The sequence below is a fragment of the Callionymus lyra genome, chromosome 3, assembly GCF_982586985.1.
Source record: "Callionymus lyra chromosome 3, fCalLyr1.hap1.1, whole genome shotgun sequence".
NCBI classification, from domain to species: Eukaryota; Metazoa; Chordata; class Actinopteri; order Syngnathiformes; family Callionymidae; genus Callionymus; species Callionymus lyra.
The window spans coordinates 19,171,846-19,198,180 of record NC_141820.1 but is presented as its reverse complement, the minus strand read 5'-3'; the positions used below and the strand labels follow the sequence as shown (position 1 = coordinate 19,198,180).

At 38.7% G+C, this 26,335-nt stretch overlaps 1 protein-coding gene across 4 annotated transcripts; it reads left to right on the top strand.

The window, feature by feature from the left end:
• Window positions 1–791: 791 nt before the first annotated feature.
• LOC148083708 (NXPE family member 3-like) lies at window positions 792–17,068 on the top strand. 4 transcript variants are annotated; one of them, XM_087786836.1, is made up of 9 exons: window positions 792–812; window positions 884–996; window positions 6,750–6,848; window positions 7,941–8,074; window positions 8,305–8,775; window positions 8,832–9,124; window positions 15,979–16,049; window positions 16,118–16,312; window positions 16,389–17,068. In XM_087786836.1, the coding sequence occupies exons 4-9, from the start codon at window positions 7,970–7,972 to the stop codon at window positions 16,946–16,948; spliced, it is 1,695 nt and encodes a 564-aa protein (XP_087642962.1). In that variant the 5' UTR covers window positions 792–812; window positions 884–996; window positions 6,750–6,848; window positions 7,941–7,969; the 3' UTR covers window positions 16,949–17,068. The 4 variants fall into 4 exon arrangements, with proteins under 4 accessions (XP_087642962.1, XP_087642961.1, XP_087642963.1 ...); XM_087786835.1 differs by lacking the exons at window positions 792–812; window positions 884–996 and adding an exon at window positions 1,811–2,330; XM_087786837.1 differs by lacking the exons at window positions 792–812; window positions 884–996 and adding an exon at window positions 1,811–2,338.
• The last annotated feature ends 9,267 nt before the right edge of the window (window positions 17,069–26,335 follow it).

The window sequence follows — 26,335 nt, the reverse complement described above, 5'->3', positions numbered from 1 at the left end:
GCAGTGAGAAAAAATTCTCCAAAGATAAAAATATACAGACACAGACAATTTTAACAAAAAGACTGACAATACGACGACAACAGTATTTTACCAAAACAGGTCTGAGAGACACACTATGCTACGTGGAAATAAAGTCTAAAGCGGCAAAGAAACGACCTGTACCACACTCTGGATTGTTCATCTTTAATCACAAGTAAGTAAGTAAGTAAGTAAGTAATATTTATTTATATAGCGCTTTATAACACCGGGGACGGAAGCGACGCAGTGTTTTGATCCTTTTAAAACGGTACCTCACTTTAGTATTTATTGTATAATCAATAGCCATAAAAGGTCCAAAATCCTTGAATGGCTTGAGATCTTTAAATCAAACAGAAAATTTGAAAATTGTATTGAGATCCCAAACTCCTGAAAAATAGAGAAGAAAGAGGATGAGTGTGAAAAAATGTATTCGTACCACTGCCTGGCGGTGGAGTCTCGATACAGGTAGATCATGTTTCTGATGGCTGCAGGAGTGTTAAACTGCTGAACTGGGCGCAGGTTAATGTTTGCCACACACCTGTGTAGTAGTGACCAGGCTAGTTGATAGAGAAAATAGTTCTAAATAAGTCTGAAAACAACTTATCTTTGTGCTTGTGTGTTTTTGTGTGTCCACTGGATCTCAATGTCTTATAAACCTCTCAAAAGTTGTTTTAAAATCAGTATTCATACATCACTTCCGCTTCCGGCAGTGCCCTTGGACAAATGAAGATCTCCTGAGTCTGAAGAGACTTTGTCGAAAGTCTGAGCGACTTTGGAAGTCCACGAAACTTAAGGTGCACGGACTTCCCCTAAGGGATCTGATGTCCTCTCTTTATGTAACTCTGTCACAAAGTTTTTTCTTCAGTCTGCGCAGCCCCGTGACGGCTTCACCGGCGTGAATTAAAGTCACCAACAAAAGAAGTGAAGCTTTACTGTTTTTTTCCGGGACTGTACTCAGCTGAAACATCGACATCTGTGGTGAGTTAGTCCATATCTTTCCTGAGATATCAGGAATATACCCGGAGGTCCGGTGTGGGAGTTTTCCTATGACCGAGCCGGATCTTGGCAGTGATGTGGCTCAGCAGGTGTCAGTTCAGCATTGTTTCAGACGCCCGTAAAACTATCATCGGCTGTAGATGAGCGATCTCCTCTTTCTATGAAATACACTTTATCGCAATAGAGGACATGAAACAGATTTTTCTTCTGTGGTATATTATGAGAGTGTTACTGGCAGAGCGCGCAGCTTCAAGCCTGTGACAGTAAGTTACTCACATGGTTTGAAGCTGCTAATGCTAAGCTATCAGGTTCCGCCGCTCAGAGCCAGCGAGGTTTTTACTCTCACCACATAACTTAAACTTAAACACCTTAGTCCGTTCTTTCATTATGGGTCTGTCCGCAGAGATGAGGGACAGACCCCGATCACTGTCTTTAATTGCCCTTTAAGACACAGATGTCTGCGAGACAGCTGATGAGGTAAGAATATGGAAACTCATTATCCTGTTGAGAGTGTCGAGAGCTGCCAGTTCCGGGTTTGGTGTCCCGGTGTTTCTGGGCGGGAGTTCCATGCAATGATTATTATCTCTAGCCGACTTCTCCTATAATCCATTCAATGCTTGTTTTAATCTCACTGTTTGATAACTAAATAAAGATAAGTATATATTTTCCAGGTACACGTTTGGGCCTGTAGTCATTTGCCGGATGTTCCTACGCGGATACTTGTTATAAAATATCTTTAGGGGCAAGTGCTAAGGTGGTATTGTTGGACACAAGCACTGGCACAAGAACTCTTAAAACCACACCCTGAATGGGGACAGGGTCAACGTTGGGGGAGTGAGCAGACAAGCAGAACTTTATTGAAGAGATAACATTTCCACAGCAAATAGAAATCAAGAAAAATAGAAAAATAGAAATGACAACAATTGATCAAGGTAAGAGAAAATCTAAGAAAAAAAATAAAAATTGAAAAAATCAGAACATCAAAATAAGAACCTGAACAATCACTTTTAACTTTAATTATTCTTATTTTCTTTCATCAACAAACAAGTTCAACCTCTAAGTGAAACCACTCCCACCATCAAGGAAACTTCTCTTTCGGAGCTCAGTCGGAAAAAAACGTACTGCAGTGAGAAAAAATTCTCCAAAGATAAAAATATACAGACACAGACAATTTTAACAAAAAGACTGACAATACGGCGACAACAGTATTTTACCAAAACAGGTCTGAGAGACACACTATGCTACGTGGAAGTAAAGTCTAAAGCGGCAAAGAAACGACCTGTTACACACTCTGGATTGTTCATCTTTAATCACAAGTAAGTAAGTAAGTAAGTAAGTAATATTTATTTATATAGCGCTTTATAACACCGGGGACGGAAGCGACGCGGTGTTTTGATCCTTTTAAAACGGTCCCTTAAAACCACAACCTGAATGGGGGAGTGAGCAGACAAGCAGAGCTTTATTGAAGAGATAACATTTCCTTATTTTCACATCCTCAGCACGAAGGAAAACACGGTGAGTCAGATATTTACACTGTTTTCACGCACATTTAATTGAAATATTAGTGTACAAGTAGTGTATAGTGCTGTCTTGAGCATTTTTAGGTAGTGTCACGGAGTTCTGACCTTTTTTTTGTATCGGAAAACACTGAGTGAATAAATTGCCATAATGAAAACATGATAAAGCCATTTGACCATCTTGTTCATAAACGATGGTGTCAAGACTTTGAATGTTGATGACACTGGCAGTTTCATTGACATGAATACTTGCTTTTGAGGAATACGCTATCCATTTTGAGCAAGTGACGTACTTTTGCAGGTTATCCACTAGGTTTTGCAGTTTGCACTAATTGTTTTGAGAAATGCACCAACTGCTGAGCAAATGTTAAAAGTGATGTGAGAAAAGAACCAAAAGCAACTGAGAAAAACTGTTATATTGACTTCCTCTGTTTTCATTTGAAGAGGTTGAAAAGGAAGTAGATGGAGTTCGTTGTTGTTGGGGGTGTGTTCCACATGATTAAAGTAAAGAAGACATGCGCGCTGCACAGATACAAACTTCAGTTCCTGCCTCGCTGTTTCCCACACGAATACATTCGGTTACACTACTGTAACAGACTGTGTCTATTCTGTTAGAATAATGTTGGGGAAAATGTATGTGCAGGGCAGCGCTCTCGCTGTTGAGTGTCTGCACAAGTTGAGAAACGAAAGAAAATAATGGTTGATCACTTGATCTTCTCTAAATGAAGAACGCTTGGTTACACTAACTTTCTCTTACAGTAATTGCGCTCCTTTTTACATCTGTATCCCGTGTGAATTACAGAACACCGAGGTCCCCAGGTGACACCCGTTTCAGTCATTCGATTCACTCGACTGAAAGTATAACACATGTCGTATTTGACAAGGTTGCTTACATAAGTTTTATTTTTACCAATTTATTTATCCTCATATTTATCCTTATGGTCGAATTAGGTTTATGCATCTTTACATTTTTATTTATTAAGTAAACGATATAATGTAAGTGACAAACTAAATGTTTATAGAATAGAATATAATTCAATGTTAATTCCATTGCAAATGTGACAAGTTTCAAACCAGAAATAGAAAATAGATATTGAATGTACATGGGAGGGGGGGAATAAAAATGAATATACAAGCTAAGTATAGCCAATTAGCCAGTTATACATATGGTTCTAAATATGACCAAGTTATACTGACTTTAAATAAACATACATGCCAGGTTACGCAGTGTAAGTATTAATAAACATCTGTAGAAATATAATTATGTATTGTATTGTACAGTATGATTGTCTATACAGTATTCAGTGCATTTGAGGTCAGTGAGATGAACACACTCTTTCTCATCATCTTCCCCTGGTATATATGTATATGTATTTGTATATGTATATGTATATGTATTTGTATATGTATATGTATATGTATATGTATATGTATATGTATATGTATATGTATATGTATTTGTCTATGTATTTGTATTTGTATTTGTATATGTATATGTATATGTATATGTATATGTATATGTATATGTATATGTATATATGTATATACATATACATATTTGATGAAAACATTTAGCTATACATATATACTGTATGTATAGGTAAATGATAACACCCAAATATGGAAACGCAAGAAGTGAACAATTCGTTAATATCTATGTGTTCTTACGGATTGTTCTTGTGATGACTGACAACACAAAGCATTGACAGGGTTCTTGTGATGACTGACAACACAAAGCATTGACAGGGGCGCAGATCAACTTTTTAAACAGCATTCAAAAGTAAAACATTGGCAACTACACAAAGTTGTGCCTCAAATATGTGGATATCTTCATTTAATCAATCCACCAACATGTGAGGCAACATACTAATGAAGTCATGTGTCTTTTGTTGGAAATCCCTTTTTTAAATTTTTTCCATCAAACTTATTCAAATAAGTACAGAAACAGTCCTAAAAGAATTAACATGTACTTTACATAATATTATTGAACATAGCTACTGTATTATCTGTTCTAGATATTAGTATGAGATGTGCTATAACGTACTGATCAGAACAGATAACACATACATATACAAAGGAGTAACTCTCCCACTTCTAAAATTCTTTAATTAAAAGTCAACGCTTGAAATAGAAGAACTTTTTTTTTCGTGTGTCACAATGTGTTTGTGCCCGTAGTTTTTATGAGAGATCACTTTACACCAAACCAAGTCGTAGTAGTTAAACCTTTTTAATGAGAAAATACTACCGTTTTTTATCAATCAGTCAGAATAGGGTATTTAAAAAAATAAATTGTAATATAATTTCAACAGAATTTAATCTCAATAAACAACTAGTGTAGATGTTGTTAATGGTGGTCAAATTATATAACTGCGTACAATTTAGTTTGCCAATACCTTTGTTTAAAAATAGAATTTGCGTTTATAATATAACAAGCCGGCACAAAACCTGCTATATGAAATACAATAATAGTAAGTAAGTAAGTCATTTTTATTTGTATAGCGCTTTTCCAGACCAGAGTCACAAAGTGCTTAAACAATCAAAACAATACTCAATAAATTATACAGTCCAAAGGGCAAGATAAAACTGAAAACACAAATGCAGGTTCCAGAAAATCAAGGAAAAGCCTGAACAAATAAAAACGTCTTAAGATGTTTCTTAAAGGAGTCAGTAGATCCATCAAGCGCAAAGAGAGAGGAAGATTTTTCCAAAGCTTAGGAGCAACAGCCTGAAAAGATTTCCCTCCTCTGGTCCTGAATCTAGTTAAATTCAAGATCATTCAACTTGTCTTTTGACAACTGCTTGTAGACATTTCACAATTTCCCTAGGAATTTACAAACGAAAAGACACGTAAGTACTTTCGTAATCTCAATGGATTTATTTGTGTCCTGTTCTATGCTGTGGTGTGTTGGGGTGGAAATGTGTCCAAGAGGAGTGTCAACAGGTTGGACAGGTTGATCAGGAGGGCTGGCTCTGTGGTTGGAATGAAGCTGGACTCACTGGTGACAGTTGCTGAGAGGAGATCACTGGACAAACTACTGTCCATCATGGATGATGACAGTCATCCTCTGAACACTGTCATCAGTGAGCAGAGAAGCAGAATGAGTGCAAGAATGCTCCTACCCAGGTGCAAAACAAATAGACTCAAGGACTCATTCATTCATCGGGCTATTAAATTGTACAATTCTGAGTTCGGGGACAGGAGTGGAGTGAGAGTATCTGGATGTTCTGTTCTATGTTAGTCTTTGTATCCTTTGTCTTTGTTGTTTTTCTTTGACCTATGTTCTTTGTCTTTATCTTTAGACTTAGATTGTGTAATTGTGTTCTTTCTCTTTATTTCTCTTGCTCTTATTTTATTTTGATTTATTTTTTTATTTTTTATAAAAAAAATGCTGTATGTATTGGCTACTGGAAAAAAACAATTTCCTGAAGGAGACCTCCTGAGGGATCAATAAAGTTTTACCTTACCTTACCTTATTTCAAGTGCAATTACATGGCAACACTTGTAAATCTGGCTTACTTTATCTGGTGTTTTGAAAGTCAGGGTGATGTGGAGTTGGAACTGTTGCAACATGTGTCTGAACAGGAGTGAGAGATTTTGAAAGAAGAGTGCTGAAGAGGGGCGACTACTGGGTGTTGATGTAAACCCAGGTGCTTGAGAAACTTTGCTGAAATGATTGCATATTTATTTTTTTCAGAAGGGGCAAATATGTACTCCAGTGCAGTACCCTCATGTCCCGAAGGAGATCTCCAGAGGGATTAATAAAGTCAATCTAATCTAATCTGACCTAATTTAATTATTACATCAAAATGGACTCGGCTCTCGCAACCTTTTGTTCGCCAAGATCTCAGACGAGGGGGAACTTTAGAAAGTACTAACTTCAAAACATCATAATGATGAGAGACTTACTGCATCTTGGAGTGGAAACATGTGAGTTAGTCAGGAGAGTCGGGTTTGAACATAGAAAAATAGTTTAGTGCTTACGGTTATACATATAAGTTCCTAAAACTACAAAATGTTTTGATGTGCCGAAAACACAAAGAATACAACAATAACTGATATAAAATAGAATAAATAAATAATTATAATACTGTAATATTATTATTATATGATCATGACGTCAGTAAAAAGTTTTTTTTTTCAATTGAATAAAGCATCATGTTTTTTAACGTTCGTATTTACCTCTATTGTTGTTTAAATATGTACTTTTCTTTCCGAAGTAGGTGGAAGGCGGGGTTAGACTCGGAGCATCACCTGCTCCAAAGAACACCTAGTTTGCGGATATATTCAACATCAAGGACCCGCTTGAAAGAAAACAGGTAAACAGAGCTATTAAATGTGTGTAACGTCACCTGCTCAGGTGGAGAATAGAAAATGTTAGTATTGTCAATGGTAAACATTTTGGGTGATATGCGTAATAAACGGATGCATAGTGGGGTTATTTAATTTGATTAGGTCATACTGGAGCCTTTTTGACCCTGATCTGGAAAAGCGCTATAAATATAAATTATTTACTTACTTACTGGGGGCCCCGACTTTTTTATAATGTGGAGGTGAAGGGGGGAGGAGCTGCAGATGCGAACCTTCAGGTAAGAGGAGAACTTTCGGAGGATCTGGGTCAGACTTTGGATATTCATTACTCTTTGAGTCACGTACACTGTTTTGCACTGACGTAGGTGAAACTAGTTGTAGATTGAACATTCATCATGGACGTATTATTAATTGTTGTGTGCCATATTATCGTCGTAAAATTGTATCATCTTTTTTTTTTCCATTTCCACAAATTAAAATAATGACTAATGGCGAATAACACACGTATCTACTTGACATCTGTTTGTTAGTTCAATATTGGTCTCCCAGATTATCATGAGTAAATATTGCAGAAATTATTCGTGTTCATGAACATTTTTTATGAATAATTATCAGCTTTATTTTTTAGTAACTCTCTGGAATTTCAACCAACAAACTCTATTCTACTTCTTATATATTTTAATGTACGTGTAAAATCGTATTCAAAATATTCAAGTAACAATTGGCATCCATTCAGCAAACTATGAATATTTCTGGGTTTTAAACATTTGCGTTCAAAAATGTAAATACTTTTTTCACTTTGATTAAAAAGACAAGATTTCAATTGATCGAAGTAACTTATTTTTTGATTGAATAATTATGACATAGACGTCTTACCCAAAATGTGGCCCTACAAAAAAAAGAGAACTTAACTAAAAAAAAAAAACGTTTAAAAATATATTTTTTAAATTAAAGTTACTTTTTTTTTTTTATTTGACTGAGGAGACTTTTAACTTGTTTTGCAAACCTCTGTAAATCATAACTATATATTATTAAAGATGAAAACTGCAATTCTTGGATTTTTTACCTGTCTGAAACAGGTCTTGAATTTGTATTTGCAGGCAGAACAAAAACACCTTGATCCTGGAACATGAAGGGAGGAGCTAAGAGGCCAATTAGTCACTTTTGGATTCCAGTTTTTTTGTTTTTCTCAATCGCTTTTCTCATTCTGTCAAATCACCTGGATAAATACCTGGTGAGTGTTGCAAAAAAAAAAAGGTACTAGATCTCTTGTTTTTTTAACCTGCAATAGCAGAAAGTAACGACGACTAAAGATAATAAATAAAAATCATAAATAAAAGTAAGTCAAATAGCAAATTATTTTCTTTTTAGTTTTTCTTTGTTCGTATTTGTTTTCCTTCTGTTCTTGCCCGTAAATGTGGAGATGGTTTAAAGTTACATTTAATTATTGTTTTTTTTCTTCAGGGTCGGGAGAAACCTCTACGGCCACCATTCTTGAAAGTGACAAATAAGCTCACAATTTTGCAGCCAAGTGTAACTGTTCCAGCAAATGAGGTTTTTTCCTGCAAGCCTCATCCTCTTTCACTAGCAGATTCTTTGGAAGAGCGCCTCCTTCTGGACTCCAACCGCTGGCCTGAAACTCCCTCTATACAAGCAAATTACTCTTTAGAGAAAACCAGTAATCCTCGTGGCAGCAACTATGTTATTTTACCAAAAGAGGGGGGGCAGCAGTGGCACATCGGTGATCAACTTAAAGTTAGGATTCAAATGAAAGACTTCAAGGGAAATCCTAAAAAGACTGGAGGAGATTTCATAACTGCCCGACTGCACAACCCACTTCTTTATGCTGGTGTGACTGGACAAGTTGAGGATCATCTCAACGGATCTTACTCTGCTGTGTTTCCTTTACTGTGGAACGGAAGTGCAGCAGTTGAGGTACATTTATCAAAAACGCCTTGTTTCTAAAGAGTAAAGCTTCACTTCTTTTGTAGGTGACTTTAATTCACGCCAGTGAAGCCATCACGGTGCTGCGCAGACTGACCAAAGAACATCCTGACAGAGTTAAATTTACGAGCATCTTCCGCCAGGGGAAAGAGTTTGAAACGAGCACATGTAATGTTTGTCTGCGTCCCACAAAGGAGCCAATATGCAACTTTACTGACATCAGAACAGGAGACCCTTGGTTCTGCTACAAGCCGAAGAAGCTGGAGTGTGACACCAGAGCCACACATACCATGCAAGCATTCTCTGCAAGCTTTGGACCCTATGCAAAGCTCTTTCAGAGGTAAGCATGCTTTCATTTTAAGGTTGTTCTAAACATAGGAGATAATCCAGTCCAAACTCACTGGGATGAAACAGACTATAAAAGCCCAAACACTGAAGACCTAAGACTGATCATATCTGGGATCAGTTTCAGGGCTGCTTAGTGTGGAAATAACACGAGTGAGATTTTAGTGTCACGAAACACACAGCGAATGTGAATGAATGAATGAATTGTTTATTTTGGGCATGACAGTTTAGATCACATTTAATTATAGTTCACACATTACATGCATCCGAAAGGGAAACACCTGGAGAATCAAAAGCTTATCTAGTCCCGCCCCCATTTACTTCAAAATATTGGTAGAAGTAGTTGTAAAGAATTGAAATCACATATATAATCATATCTTAAATCAGTGCTTGAGTATGAGTATATAGTGAGAGAAAAGAGGAGAGTGTAGGAGGGTCCATGGGGGTGCTGGAGAGAACTCGGGATCTGATGACGTGGTGAAGATCCTGGATCAGAAGCAGCTCTGGAGGTGGATCCCTGGATCAGCAGCAGCTCTGGAGGTGGATCCCTGGGGCTCCGGGAGAGAAATAAAAAGGTGTGGGTTTGGGACAAATGTATACAATACACAGGTATACAGACTCCGGTGACGAGTGAAGATATATAGAGGGGAGAGGGGGGGGGGGGGGGTTGAAATAGCACAGGGCACATACCTAGCACAGCAGGATCCAGACACAGGGGCCCAAGCCGCGGCAGGAACCCGCGGGAGACCAGGACCCGGCAGGCGAGATAACCACCAGAGCCGACCCCAAACACCAGCGAGAAGTCGGACCACCACCGGGGGCGCGAGAGGGCAAGCACAGGCAAGGACGACCGAGGAAGCAGAGAGGGGGAGGCACCAGGCGCAGGCACCGGGGCAGAGGGGCAGCCAGAAGAACCAGTCAGGGGATAGAGCCCCGGGGCCAGGCCGGGCCACGGAAGACCCCCAGACCGTCAGGCTGCCACCAAGTCCATAGCAGGGGACCGAGTCAAGGAGATAGGGATCCACCACAGCAGCGGCGGTGGAGCCCCCCCCAATACCCTGCGGACACAGCCAGTAGCCGGGTCGAGTGCCACCGCATGAGCCCGGGGGAGCAATGGCCAGGCACCGGCCCAGGTCCCCCGGGTCACAGGGGGGCCACGGTTGTGCCGGCAGGGCGGGGGCAATGGGGATGCAGCCGTCCGGGAACGGCCCCCAATCTTTGAACTGTAGACCGTCCCCAACAGCCGCAGCCCACCTCCCCCATGTCATGAGGGAGGTTTGGGGGGCCAGCAGTATTCCATGGGCGGTCCACGGTCTCTAAGGTGCAGAGGCCCCGCCCATCACACGTACTGACCCCCAGCCCCCGCCCCCACCCACCATGCAGCACCCAGGGGGACAGCAGCACTTGCATGGGCGGTACATGGTCTCTACGGTAACATGGGTCCGCCCAATGCCTCCGCCGTACCCCCAATGTGGCCCCGCCCAGTGTGGCCCCCCCACCCGGGAAGCCCCCGAAAGACCGACCAACCCGGCCACGAACCCCCAGGACCAAGGGCGACAAACTCCCCGACCACAGTACATGCCACACAGGGCGGGTAGAGGACCACAGCCACCGCTGCAGCAGACACCCACCCCAAGACAAGCCCCCCACCACAGACCAGGCGAAGCCATCGGGGCCGGAAGGTCATCCAGAACACCCGGCCAGCCCCAGCCCCACCCCTAACGGTTCATCCGCCAACCCCGTCAGCGGGACCAGCAACCCCCCAGCCCCAGCACCGCCCCCAGCGCAACCCCCCATCCACCACCCCAACCACCCCCGCCAGCACACATGTGTTCGCGCCTCTTAGTCTTAGTCAGGACACGAGCTGCAGAGTTCTGAATGAGCTGAAGAGTTCTGAGAGATTTTTTAGAACAGCCTGACAGAAGAGAGTTACAATAGTCCAGCCTGGAGGTAACAAAAGCATGGATGAGCTTCTCAGCAGCATCTAAAGGAAGGAAGTGCCTAATTTTTGAAATGTTACGAAGGTGGAAGTAAGCAGTCCGTGAGATTTGTTTTATGTGTGAGTTAAATGATAAGTCCTCGTCAAAGCATACACCCAGATTCTTTACAGTGGTGCTAGTAGCAGGAGCAAGTCCATTTTGTAAAGCTAGATCATTAGTTAATGATTGTCTGAGATGTTGCGGACCAACTAGTAAAACCTCAGTCTTTTCCGAGTTCAGTAGGAGGAAGTTTTTGGTCATCCATGACTTGATATCTGTGATACAGGACTGTAATTGTGTAAGCTGAATTCTTTCATCTGGCTTCATGGACAAGTAAAGTTGGGTGTCATCAGCATAACAGTGAAAATGTATAGAGTGTCTTCTAATCAAGTCCCCTAGTGGGAGCATATAGATTGTGAATAGTATTGGACCAAGAACAGAACCTTGTGGGACACCATAGCTGACCTTAGTGTGTGTCGATGAGAGGTGGTTGACATGTACATAGTGCGTTCTATCCGACAGGTAAGATTTAAACCAGTTAAGAGCAGTTCCACGAATGCCTAAATGGTTTTCTAGCCTCTGGACTTGCTTCTACTTTACTTCTAGGCTCGGGAATTGCTGGAGGACTACCTGCTAGGCTATGTGGCTGCGCACTGTCTACCTGACACTGGCTAGCTAGCGGTTTAGCTTCGACAGCGCACAACCGGCTCTCTAGTTCAACGAGCTTCACCTCCAGTCTAGCTAACAGGCTACACTTTACACAACTAATGCTATCTCTAAAGGAGGTCGAAGCGTAACTAAACATCTGACACACCGAGCAGGAAAGAACAGAGGAGGGAGAGGGAGACATAGTGAGGGGAAAGTTTGACGAATGCGCTCACCGGGAAGTTTTCCAGACTTGTCCTCGGCCCGATTCGACTTCGAAGGATGTTGGTCCAAAAATAATGTAGATGTTCACGGATGCTCCAGAAATAAGGCGAACAAAAAGAAAAAAAAAAAAAGATTGTTCTGCTTGGAGCGAGAGAGACGCTGCACGGTGCTGCACTACGATATGACAACTCATTGTTTTGTTACAGACTGTTAGCGTCAGGCGCTACCACCATGACATGTCAGACGTGGGTCTCTGACCTCATGATTCTGATGGAATTATTTTGTAAATAGCAATTGTGGAATTAGTGAAATTTGTTTTGAAAGCTGTTTGTGTCGCCGAGTTTTTTAAATTGTTTTTTCTAGTGCATTACACTGTTTTACACCTGTGACCGATATGGAAAAGGATTTTAAAGTAGTCCGTATCCCTTTTTGTCTGAAATTCATATTTCCTCTGAGATTGAGTCTATATTCTTTGTCATCAACGATCTTTTGAGCGTTACGAGGGAGGCTTTTGTTTGCAGACTTGTACATCATTAGCACAGTGCAATAGTTTATCATGTCCTGTAGTTTAAGGATATTGGATTTGATATATAACTGATTGGTATGTGCCCTGTAGCTGGCGTAGTCCATCATTCTCAAAGCTCTTTTTTAAGTAATACTATCGACTTTATTGAACCTCTATACTTGTTTCCCCAAATCTCGGCGCAGTATTGAAGGTGTGGATTGATCAGAGTGCAGTACAAAATGTGGAGTGCTTCTTGATTTACTACCTTCTGAGCCTTCTATAATTTGGATAAACTTCTGGCCAACTTATTTTAATTGTCTGATGTGTGGCCTCCAATTTAACATTTCATCTATTATAACTCCTAGTACTTTATTTTCACTGACCCTTCCAATGTTGACTCCTTTCACTTGGATGTTGATATTTTTGTTTCGTCCTTTTTTCCTGTTTAGAATGTATTTAGTCTTCGCTAGATTTAGTGAAAAATTATTTATATTGAACCATACGTGAAGCTTAGCCATTTCCTGGTTAACTGTTTCCACTAGTTGGTTCAAGTTACGTCCAGAACAGAAAATATTCGTGTCATCCGCAAATAGAATTATTTTTTAGAATGTTAGAGACTTTGCAAATATCATTAATGTATATTATCAACAGTTTTGGCCCCAGAACCGAACCCTGTGGGACCCGCACACTATGTCCAGTTGATGTTGATGTATTTTCACCTATTTTAACATATTCTGATCTCTTGTATAAATAGCTGTTAAGCTAATCCAGTACTATTCCCCTGATGCCAAATCTGTTCAGTTTAGCTAATGGAATATCGTGGTTAAGTAAGTAAGTAAGTAATTTTTACTTGTATAGCGCTTTTCCAGACCAGGGTCACAAAGCGCTTAAACAATCCAAACAATATTCAATAAAGTATACATTTTAAAGATCAAGATAAAACTGATAACATAACAGGAGTTCCAGAAAATCAAGGAAAAGCCTGAACAAATAGAAACGTCTTAAGATGTTTCTTGAAAGAGTCAGTAGACTCCATCAAACACAGAGGGAGAGGAAGATCGTTCCAAAGCTTAGGAGCAACAGCCTGAAAAGATTTCTCTCCTCTGGTCCTGAACCGTGTGCGAGGAACCATAAGTAGATTCTGATCCACAGACCTCAGAGCCCGAGCTGGGGTGTAAGGCTGGATCAGATCAGTGATTTAAGGAGGAGTCTGACCATGAATAGATCTGAAAGTAAGAACCAGAATTTTAAAGTTGATCCTGAAAGAAACTGGAAGCCAGTGAAGAGTTTTAAGGATCGGAGAAATGTGAGTTCTTCTACTTGAGCGGGTTAGAATTCTCGCCGCAGAGTTCTGAATCAACTGCAGGCGAGACAGCTCCTTCTTGTTAAGACATGAAAACAAACTGTTACAATAGTCCAGACGAGAAGAAACAAACGCATGTATTACAAGCTCCAGATCATGTTGTGACATCATTTTCCTAAGTTTAGATATTTTTCTCAATTGAAGGAAACAGTTTCTGGTCAGTTTTCTGCAGTGTTGAACAGAGACATGTCTTTATCAAATACAACACCCTGGTTTCTCAGGCTCAGTTTGACAGACTGACCTAAGTCACCCAAGTACTGACTCAACCCTGGAACCTTATCATCATGAGCAATCACCAGAGTTTCAGTTTTGTCCACATTTAGCTGCAAAGTGTTTTCACTCAGCCATTGTTTGATTTCTAGCAAACAATTGACTAAGCTGTTCAGCCTCTGGGGTTCAGTTGGATTGGGAATCAGTTAATGGTGTCAAATGCTGTTTTCAGGTCTATGAAAATTCCTACCGAGTGGATTTTTTGGTCAATACTGTCAGTAATAATCTTCACATATTCAGTTAGAGTTAAGGCCGTCGAGTGATTCTTTCTGAATCCATACTGACTGTCATAAAGTAATTTATGTTTGTTGATGAAATCATGTAACCTGTTGTTGAATTGCTTCTCCAGTGCAGTTGTGGCAGTATTGAGATTAGTCTGTAACTCATGTGTATCACTATTCTTGAACAGAGGAATGACTTTAGCTACTTTCATTTTGTTAGGAAAAATCCCTGTTTGGAATGAGAGATTGAAAATGTAGGTGAGTGGGGAAATAATACCAGATAAGACCCTTTTAATCAATAACATGTCCAGGTCATTTACGTCGGTGGATATTTTCGTTAAACATTTTTTGACCAGATGTCTTATCTCTGTGTCCCTCACCGGAGTTAGAAACATTGAGCTTTGATTACTGAAAATGTATTTGTGTTAAAATGTCTCTTCATGTTAAACTCTTTGTTTATATTGTTATCTTGATATTTATGACTAGAAGTCAGAATAAATTACTTCACAAACCAATCTCTATATTTTCATCCCTAATTTAGTTTTTCTAAGATGCAGAACCTATTCATAATATTTGTTACTGGAATTTCTGATTATTGTATATATTTTTAACGTATTTACAGTTCTTAAATTGCTAATAATTGTTCCCTCTCTTCAAGTTCATGTTTTAGTCATCATTTAATCCAATTTGTTTTTGAACACTTTAAACGTAAAGCCATCTACCAGTCCTTTCGTCTTTCCAACATTTTTTCCAATTTTTCAAAATGTTTTTTTTTTCTCTTCTACTGAACTGATGATGTTAACTGTACTTTTTATTGTAGCTTCTTTTGCAAATTTGTCAGATGTTTCACCCCCCCCACTTTAGCCGGTATCAAGAGATATGCAATTATCAAGAGATATGCAATTCTTGGGCCAGCCATTTGAATTCATTGTTTCGTCATTATAGCCAAATAAGACGTTTTTTCAGAGTTTCGATGACCCCTCCCTTACTCTGCCTTGGATTGGCTCTGACCTGAACTGAATCAGTAAGCATTAGACGTGTCGTCAATGCTCCTCCAAGATTGCCAAAACTCAGTTCAAGTCGAGTTCCTGTAGCTCCCGACTGTGTCCACAACTAAACTTGACATGAATATAATTTAAACTGGGCCCCAATAAGCTGAAGAAAGAACATTACTATATCAAAGTTAGCAATGTTAGTGATGAAGATGTTGTTTCCAATAATGAAAAGGTAACAACAATGATGCAAATGTTCTCAGCCAAACAAAAGAAAGGAGGAGATTTATACAGTAGGCAAGAGCAGGGGTCAACAACGTTGTGGATATCCATGGACCACTTCAAAAAGCTGTGACAAGAAATGTCTTTGCTTTACTCTTTGAATCCGAATCACTGACATTAACACATCTTTAAAAATAATTATAAATATATATTTAAATGATAAAACAAAACTATCATACCCATATTAAACAACCTGATGGAGTTGCTGTCCTTATGTTGTTTGTCTAAATACTGATTTTTTAAACAACTTATCTGAGCAGTTTACAAGACATTAAGATTCGGTTGACACACAAAAACAGACAGACACACACACACACACACAGCTTTTTCACGTATAAAGATTTAACAAATTAGTTTTTTTCCTCAGTAACATCAACATGAAGGTTTCCATTCCTTCATTTGGAGTCTCCAGCATCAATGTTCGTCCTACAATTAAAGGTGAACACACTTTTACCTACAAAGAAGTGTTTTAGACTTTTTTTTAGAACCATTCTCTCTGAACACAGGTGTGAGAACCAGTTCAAAGATCAACCAGCCTGGTTACTATTACAAAGGTGTGTGGCAAACCTTAACCGGCGCCCCAGTTCAGCAGTTTAACACTCCTGCAGCCATCAGCAAATGTCTGGAAAAAAAAAAGATCTACCTGTATGGAGACTCCACCGTCAGGCAGTGGTACGAATACTTAACTGGAACCATACCAGGTGATTTTTCACACTCATCCTCTTTCTGGAGTTTGGGATTTCAATAAAATGTTCATATTATCTGTTCTATTTTAAGATCTCAAGCCATTCAACATCAACAGCATGAAGGATGTTGGACCTTTTATGGCTATTGATTATATAAGAATGACTATAGTGAGGTACCGTTTACATGGAATCCCTATTGAACATCGTCCGCCTCCAGTTCCTGTGGCTGAGCTTCGCTATGTTGCTAATGAACTGGACTCACTGGTCGGAGGAGCCAACACGGTTGTGGTCATTGGTGTCTGGGCTCACTTCGGAACTATCCCAACTGAGTTCTACATCCGCCGGCTCCAGAGCATCCGTAGGTCCGTGATCCGACTGCTGAAAAGAGCTCCAGACACCCTGGTTGTCATCAGGGCGTCAAACCTCAGATATTTAACACCTTCCATCGCCTGGTCCAACAGTGACTTTGCATCGATGGAGCGAGACAAGATCCTCAGGGCTGTGTTCAAAAGTGTGAATGTCAGCTGGGTGGATGCCTGGGAGATGACTATGGCTCACTCTCTTCCTCACGAACTTCACCCCAAACCCCCCATCATCAAGAACATGATCAATGTCCTCTTGTCCTACATTTGTCCAGGAATGAAGAGCTAGGTGTTTCTTTACTGTATTGTTTATTAGACAAAATTGTTTCTTCTTTTATAAGCTGTTGAATTTAGCTTGAAGGATATTTTTCTTTATTGTATTTCTGTGAATTAAATTCTGTGAATTGTATTACCCTGGTTGTCTTTCACCCTGTTTCTCTGTGTGATTTCTCCCTCTCCCGGCACCTCATGAACTAAAATGAACTTGAATTACCTAATAAATAATGGGCGTACACTTTTATTTCTTTATTTTAAATAGATTTTAACTCTCTTGTTCGCCCCAACTCATGGGACCTATAAATATTTAAGATGCAACATAAGTTTTTTCTTGTTACTCTTGTTTCTGGACTTCTGATATGGTGTATCTGTACATTGCTGGTGTTTTGTTGCAGACCAGCCTCAATGTTTAGATGGTATCTTTGTAAATTTACGTTGTGATGATTAAAATGTGACAATTCACCCAAAGTAAAAATTTCACTCATTTTCTACTCACCCTTGTGTCGACCAAGGGTTATTTTTTTTTGTAACAATTTCACATGTTGAGGCTTCAATACAAGATGGACCTTAACATGAGAACTATGGAAGTATTTGGATGTTTTTTAAATGTGTATTTTTGGAGGAAGATGAACACAACTGAGCATCAGATGTTAAATTAAAATAAAAATACATTTTTGTCCATGAACAGATTACTCGGAAAGAAATTCTAACCCTTAGTCAACATGGGCGTGCGTAGAACATTCACATTTTTATTGAACTCTCACTTTAAGCGTGCTGTTGCCTAAAGTGTCGTTTATTTTTACTCCTGACACATTCATTCACTCATTTCTAAAGTAACACTAGAAACTGCACAGTCTTGTGGATGATGGTGAGGTTTGGACTTGAGTTTATCTGCCCACCGAGACAAATGGCACTGCCAAAGTTTTCAGATCTTATCCCCTGATGCGATTATGCTTGACTGCATCTCTATTGTCCACAGTGTACAGGAATAGTTAATAGAATAGAATAGAATAGAAAACGTTTATTCATCCCCAGAGGGGAAACACACTTTTACAACAGCAGCAGCAGGACAATGAAAATAAAGTGCATGGAAAAAAAAAAAGAAATAGTAAAAGAGATAATAAAATAAAATAAAAATAAAACGATCTTAAAAATATACAAATTATTTACAGTATTAGAAAATTAGCACTATTAACAGAATAAAATAAAGTAAAATAAAAAATAAAATAAAATAAAATAAAATAAAATAAAATAAAATAAAATAAAATAAAATAAAATAAAATAAAAACAAAAAATAAAAACACACGAGAAGAAAAACACACTACGGATTAGCATCAGGATATTTAAAGTAGAGAGTTAAATATCCTGACACCAGTTGGGATGAAGGACCTTCTATAACGCTCCGTCCTACACTGGGGGTGTCTGAGCCTGCCACTGAAGGAGCTGGCCAGCTCCTCCACGGTCAGGTGCAGTAATACACACTGATATATCACCCACTGATATATAACGCACACCAAGTTACCAACAATAATCATCGATTATTCTCATGTTAATAGTCATTAGCTGCTAGTTTGAGAAGGCAATGCATATGCCTCTGGTTCATGCTCTGGTGCATGATGTGTTGTGGTCTCTCCACGTTTGTATAACATACCTTTATATTTGATGGATTTAAAGTTCAACTAATGTGTTGATTTAAGTGTATCTTACATTACATGCAAAACTCTCTTTTAAGTCAAATATTTACATTACAAAATCTGCTTAAGCTGCGCCCACCTTCAACACTTTCCTGGAGATAAAATCTTATTTACCTTAACTTTCGACTTTCGACTTTCTTTATTGTCATTTCACAGAAGAACACAGCAGGGAAAACTGGCAACGAAATTTCGTTGATTGGCAGCTGTTCAAAAACACAGCATAGGGTGATTGTATAAATATTAATAATAATAATAATAAAGTTAAAAATAGTGCAATATAATATTAACAGAATAAATAAATGTTTTAAATATTGCATAGAATGTATGTATATAAAAGTATAAATATAAATATAAATAAGTAAAAAAAAATAGTGCAATATATTATGAATAGAACAAATAATGTTTCAAATAGTGCATTGCTCAAAGTTATATTTCCTTCAGCAGTCTGATGGCCATAGGGAAGAAGCTGTTGCTAAATCTTTCTGTTCTGCAGCGGTTACTGAGGAACCTTCTGCCAGACACCAGGAGAGAGTCCAGAGGGGTTGGGTGGGACAGAATTGCTGTGATACGTCAAGCATCAATGTTTGTCACCACGTGTCATCAATTTTAACTTGAAAATGCGCATTTAGTCTGTATTTGACCTTAATTTTTTACACACCTCGGACGGAGAATCTGATCAAAACATGCGTATAGATTAGATTAGGTCGCATCATTATCTGTATCCCTCCGCCGTGCACGGAATGTAGACCCGTCACACCACAGGAATAAAATGTCCTAAAATGTACACCGTACCTCAGGGATCTGATGTCTTCATACAATGAGATGGTAGAAACTGCCAGATCTGATTACATCAGGAAACTGGTATCAGGAAAAGAAAACCCCAAAGTGTTGTTTGACACGATCAATTCTCTCGTGTCTCCTGCTCCTCAAATCACGCATGTCTTCTGTGAAGCTGACAGCAATGCATCGTTGATATTTTTTATTGACAAAATAAATTGATCAAAAAGAAAATCTCTCCCCCTTTGTGTGGAGCCCCTGCTGTTACTGAGCCTGTCTCCTCCTCGTGGTCTTCCTTCAGTGCTGTGTCTCTGGGTGATAATTAGGCACTGGTGAGCAAGTTGAAAACCTCCTCTTGCTCAGACAACGTCCTTCCTTGTAGGCTCTTTATAAAAAGTATTTGATGTAATTGGCCCCTGGGTTACTGATATGGTGAACCTCTCCCTTTCCACAGAGGTTTTTCCCAATGCATTTAAACATGCCATTGTGGAGCCTCTGCTCAAAAAGCCAGGCTTAGACCTGACTGACCTCAGTCATTTCAGGCCTATTTCTAAGCTCCCTTTCTACCAAGATCGTAGAGAAGGTGTTGTCTGACCAGCTGTCTTTGTTCCTGGATCAGAGCGACATTCACGAGAATCACCCATTAATACACAGAGTTATTAACTCCCAAACGTTAGACAGCACGGGTAACATTTGACGTGTCGCCTGACTCTTCGTTGCCATGGTAACGTGACGTGTCGCTGTTGTCATTTGGCTACCGTAATTCTAAAACTATGAAGCACACTTGAAATGTATGTCGACAGAGCGATTCTACCCCCGATTGTGCTAACCGACCTCAAACCAATTTGAGGTGGTACATGGCGTCCATAAATCGGTAAAAAATGCTTAATTTGTATTTTTTTGAAGCTTGGATTGTTCACGCATCGTGGAAGAGGCTCTTACGGATTAATACATGATTAAAAGGTCCTGTAAAAGTGACTATGTTATGTATATTTTTAGGTTTTATGCAAATTAAACAGGAGTTTAGAAAACCACACATTGACCATGATCAATGATCCAGTTTCTATTAAAAGTTAAACTTATTTAACTTGAAATGCACATTTATTCAATCCTTAATTTACCTTAATTTTTTACACACCTCAGACGGAGAATCTGATCAAAACATGCGTATAGCTGATTTTTAATAGGTCACATCATTACTGTATCTCTCCGCCGTGCACGGAATGTACAGTAGACCCATCACACCACAGGAATAAAATAGATAGATATTGTGCTTGTTTGTTTTAAAGTGCCATGGAATACAATTGTAGATTTGTGTTTGTATAAAAAAGTTCAGTTTTGTAGTTTCAGCATCAGGTAAAAAGGCTTCAAACTTCCGCATTCAACAGGCAACTTCCCCCAAACCCCCGGATTTGACGTCACACATGTTGTCACACGTTGTCTAAGAATCAGCGTTTTGTCAAGCCAGTCGAATTAATTCAGATTTTGTGCTCACGCTCCTGCAGTAAATTGACGGAACAAGGTGCGGGTTTCTCGTCTATTGAGGTTAGATATAATTTTTTTTTTTTTTTGAGTATTGTTTTGATTGTCTAAGCGCTTTGTGACCCTGGTCTCGAAAAGCGCTATATAAATAAATATTACTTACTTACTTACTTACTTACTTTAAGTCGACTAAGAAATAATGTTTCATTACCTGTCATGTAACTTTCTGTGGTGTGTTAACACAAGAGCTAGTTCGCTAAAACACTGAATAGCTTTTTAAATTATAATGAAACTCACACACGTATTTTGTTTGGTATTTTAATAGGACGGAAATATATTTATATTCCAATAAAAAGTTGGCTATATTGGAAGGTAGGTGATTTATTTTATTAATATTCAAGATTTTGATTTCATTTATCACTTCCGCATATTAATACAGATAAAATATTTAACGTATTTAAGTATAAAAGTATACGTTTATTTTAACCCTTTTGGATGAGGGATTTGATCTTTTATTGTCTTCTTTAAATGGAAAAATATATATAAAATAATAATGAAAAGTATTTTAATTTCCAACATAAAGAGTAAACCAGATGGGAAACACCATAAAACAATGCATGAATGAAACATTGAGAGCTTATCTCTGAATGCATGATCAAGTATACTTGCTTGTGTAGTCAGTTATTACTGCTGAAATCAATTCATAACTTTCATTTGTTTCTATTACAGTCTATTACAGTTCTACTACACATCATGTGTCGCAGAACATGAACAGACAGAGGTAGTCTTTGCTCTTGAGGCTGTCGTACTTGTATACTTTGTCTGAATCTGAAAGTTCTAGCATTTTGACTACTAATAATGACACATTGATGATTTAATCAAGGCGTTTCTACAAAAACTCCAGCAAACTTTGAATGATGAAAACATCCACTGCGTGGTAGCAACTCCGCAACCATCTGATCGGGCTTCTGAAAACTAGAGCAGAAGAGGATCAACCCATTTGCGACTGTGTCTTCATAGCAAGGGATGATGACGTCACAGGTTCCGTGAACTACATCCACAGCAAAATTGTGTGTACAACGGTACAAAAATGAGGTTGTCATTCTTCTGTCAGGATGGTCTCTGAGTGTAATAGAATGAATGACCAGACATGCTCTTCCAGAAATGGCCTTATGCAACTTTTTTTCTACTCAGACCTCATAGCTGATATTTGGATATGTTATTATAGACTAAATATTGACTTGAACTGTGGTGATTTGATGTTGCTAGGAACAGCCTGTGCCCCATGGCACCATGGGAAACTTAAAAAAAAAACTGGACTTTGAAGCAATATAAATCGGCAGTTGTTAATTTAAATTATCTGAAACTTTTAGATGTTCTTCACATTTTAAACATATGTTTTCAAGGGCGTTTCTCTAGGTCCTTCCTGAAACTACTTCCGGTTTGTGAGGGGCTATCATTATGGTTCCAGCAGCATATGATTTTAGAGGTGACAGAGGTCACATAGACCAGGACCATTGTTCTAAGAGTCACAGAGGTCAAATAAGAGCAAAAGAGCAACAGTCATGAAAAAACACGTTTTTTGACTCACTAGACTCAATATCAAGCCTAGCCTATGTTTGGTCCTCTAGAACTGGTCTGGTCATGAACATGCAGAGTCATGAGTGCTCATATTAGCTGCTTGTGAATCTGGTCTAAATAGAGTAAAACTCAGGTAGCAGGGCTCACTGTTGTTCTAGAAGTTCTCAGGCTTCAGTGGTCAACTGAGAAACATGTGCTCTAGTCCTGCTCCCTTAAAGAAATCCACTGAAGACAATTTAATGTTTCTCCACTTTTTCATGAAAATATTTTCATTTTTTGAGAGGATTATTTTTTCTCCAATAAATGAATGTATTTATAATCCAGTGTTGATATCATGTACATCACAATAAATATTGATTAGCTGTAAGCAGTACATTGATTACTGATGTATGCTTATGTATGTGCTTATGCAATACATGTTATTGATTAACGTATTTTTATGTATGTGCTTATGCAATACATGTTATTGAGTACTAACATATGTTTATATATGTGCTTATGCACTACATGTTATTGATAACTAACGTATGATTATATATGTTTTTATGCAATACATGTTATTGATTACTATCGCATGATTGTATGTATAATTATTCCAATGGTAGTCAACTTTAAAGGCGTAAATGCCTTTGACACTATTAACTCCAATATGAATATTGTACATGAGCTGCTTTTTATCACCATGTCATAATAAAATATACGCACTGTTATCATAAAAACTTTATTTTCATTTTTTAATCATTCTTTGGTATCAATTACAGGCATCTCTGAAGTTACAACATATGTTACTCTCCGAGTAACCATCAGAGTGAATCTGCACGACGTTGATGGTCTCACCCTCGGCGAAGACTTGCGTGTAGTAGTTTCTGGTCCGAGTCATGGTTTGAGTGACGTCACGCTGACTTACTTCTGTTCCTAAAATGCTCTGAAGACCCTTCAAAGACTCATCAATCAGGCCCCATGGTGTATCTTAAAATAATAAGACAATAGGAATGAGCAGCTGTAAATGGAGTACTTCTGTTCTTCTAAATAAACTCTTACCTTGCTGTGACGCTGCCATGCGAGACAACTCTTTCAGGGAATCACAAAGACTTGACAGGGACTTCCAGTGTAGGTTCATCTCTTTCTCAAGAATCTTTCTCTTCCTGCCGTCTCCTTACTGTCATAACAATGTCAAATCCTCTTTGTCCGAAAGTCAACCGAACCTTGATAACATGGTTTTAATGAAGTTGTATGATTCTGATCATTTGAAGTGTAAAATCTATTGAAAAAGACTCTTCAAGTGTTTCCAACAACAGAACCCAGAAAACCTTGGCCATAAGCGTCAGCATGCCAGTGCGTCCTGCCACAGAAATGTATTCATCATTATTACCAATATGACTATTTTCATTACCAAAGTGTCTATGATGTAACCATCTCACCTGCTTTTGACATGTAGTTTGGTCTTCACTGCTATTCCAGAGATGGAATTGACCTCTTCCACCTCCGATGGTTAGTCCAGCACCTGTCTGATATGCAGCACTCCATCTCACCTAGAAAAGGACATAGAATTGCATTTTAGATGATTTACATGATGGGATGTGCTGTAGGTTTACAAGTTTGTGTTCACTATGCTTACAAATATTACTTACTCACCTACTTCACATTTGAAATCATTTGGCATGAACCACAGAGAGAAAGGTTTAATGTCAGTGGAGGGCAAACCGGTCTTAAAGGGCCGGGGTGGTGCAGGTTTTTGTTCCAACCGATCAAGCATGTACAGTTTAACCAATGAGGTTTCAGCTTAAACAAGCAACACCAGACTGACAATCAACTGAATACACTCTGAAGACTCCTGATTGGTCAAAAGGTGTCTTCTTGATTTTATGGAGAAAAAAAACCTGCACCCACTTCGGCCCTTTGTTGAACACTTTGCCCTCCCCTGTTTCATGTCATGCAGGTCTGGAGTTCTGGGCAGTTCTTGCAGGTCAACATGCAAAAACAAAACATACCAGTGTTTGTTTTGCAGGTATGAGGGATGGGCAAAGATCTCTCCCCTGTACATGTTGAGGGCACTCCATGGCAACAGACTGCTAGTTCCAATCCCTCCTCATTCAGCTTGCTTGCTGATCTATGGGAGGACTCTCTGACTGCAGACCAATATGAGGATGTTTAGATTATGATCACTTTTAAATATAAATGAAGATTTTCATTACATGTTTAATTTTGCTGTGGATGTAGTTCACGGAACCTCCTTGCTATGATCACACAGTCGAAAATGGGTTGTTCCTCTTCTGCTCCAGTTTTCAGAAGCCCGATCAGACGGTTCTGGAGTTGCTACCACGCAGTGGATGTTTTCAACGTTCAAAGTTTGCTGGAGTTCTTGTAGAAACGCCTCGATTAAATCATCAATGTGTCATTATTAGTAGTCAAAATGCTAGATTCAGAAAAAATATACAAGCACGACAGCCTCAAGAGCAAAGACTACCTCTGTCTGGTCATGTTCTGCGACACATGATGTGTAGTAGAACTGTAATAGACTGTAATAGAAACAAATGAAAGTTATGAATTGATTTCAGCAGTAATAACTGACTACACAAGCAAGTATACTTGATCATGCATTCAGAGATAAGCTCTCCATGTTTCATTCATGCATTGTTTTGTGGTGTTTCCCATCTGGTTTACTCTTTATGTTGGAATTTAAAATACTTTTCATTATTATTTTATAGATATTTTTTCATTTAAAGAAGACAACAAAAGATCAAATCCCTCATCCAAAAGGGTTAAAATAAACTTATACTTTTATACTTAAATACGTTAAATATGTTATCTTTATTAATATGCGGAAGTGATAAATGAAATCAAAATCCTAAATATTAATCAAATAAATCACCTACCTTTCAATATAGCCAACTTTTTATTGGAATAATAATAAATGTGTGAGTTGCATTATAATTTAAAAGCTATTCAGTGTCTTAGCGAACTAGCTCTTGTGTTAACGCACCACAGAAAGTTACATGACAGATAATTAAACATTATTTCTGAGTCGTATTAAGGCAATAATTATATCTTATCTCAATAAACGAGAAACCCGCACCTTGTTCCGTCAAGTTACTGCAGGAGCGTGAGCACAAAATCGGACAAAATTTGACTTGACAAAACTCTTATTCTCAGACAACATGTGACAACAAGTGTGACGTCAAATCCGGGGGTTTAAACGGACTAGTTTTAATCGTTTTAGTTTGGAGGAAGTTGCGGGTTTAATGCAGAAGTTTGAAGTCTTTTTACCTGATGGTGAACTTTTTTATACAAGCACAAATCTACAATTGTATTCCGTGGCGCTTTTAAACAAACAAGCAGAATATCTATTTATTTTATTCCCGTGGTGTGACGGGTCTACATTCCGTGCACGGCGGAGGGATACAGTAATGATGTGACCTAATAAAAATAATCTATACGCATGTTTTGATCAGATTCTCCGTCTGAGGTGTGTAAAAAATTAAGGTCAAATACAGACTAAATGCGCATTTTCAAGTTAAATAAATTGAACGTTTAATAGGATAATAGCCAGCTGTAATTACGGACCACTTTGTTTATACAACAAGTCCCTTGGAGGTGGAGACTTCCGGGATTGATGACACATGGTGACAAACATTGATACTTGACTTCACAGCAGAATTCTGTCCCACCCAACCCCTCTGGACTCTCTCCTGGCGTCTGGCAGAAGGTTCCTCAGTATCCGCTGCAGAACAGAAAGATTTAGCAGCTTCTTCCCTATGGCCATCAGACTGCTGAAGGAAATATCACTTCGAGCAATGCACTATTTAAAACATTATTTGTTCTATTCATAATATATTGCACTATTTTTTTTACTTATTTATATTTAT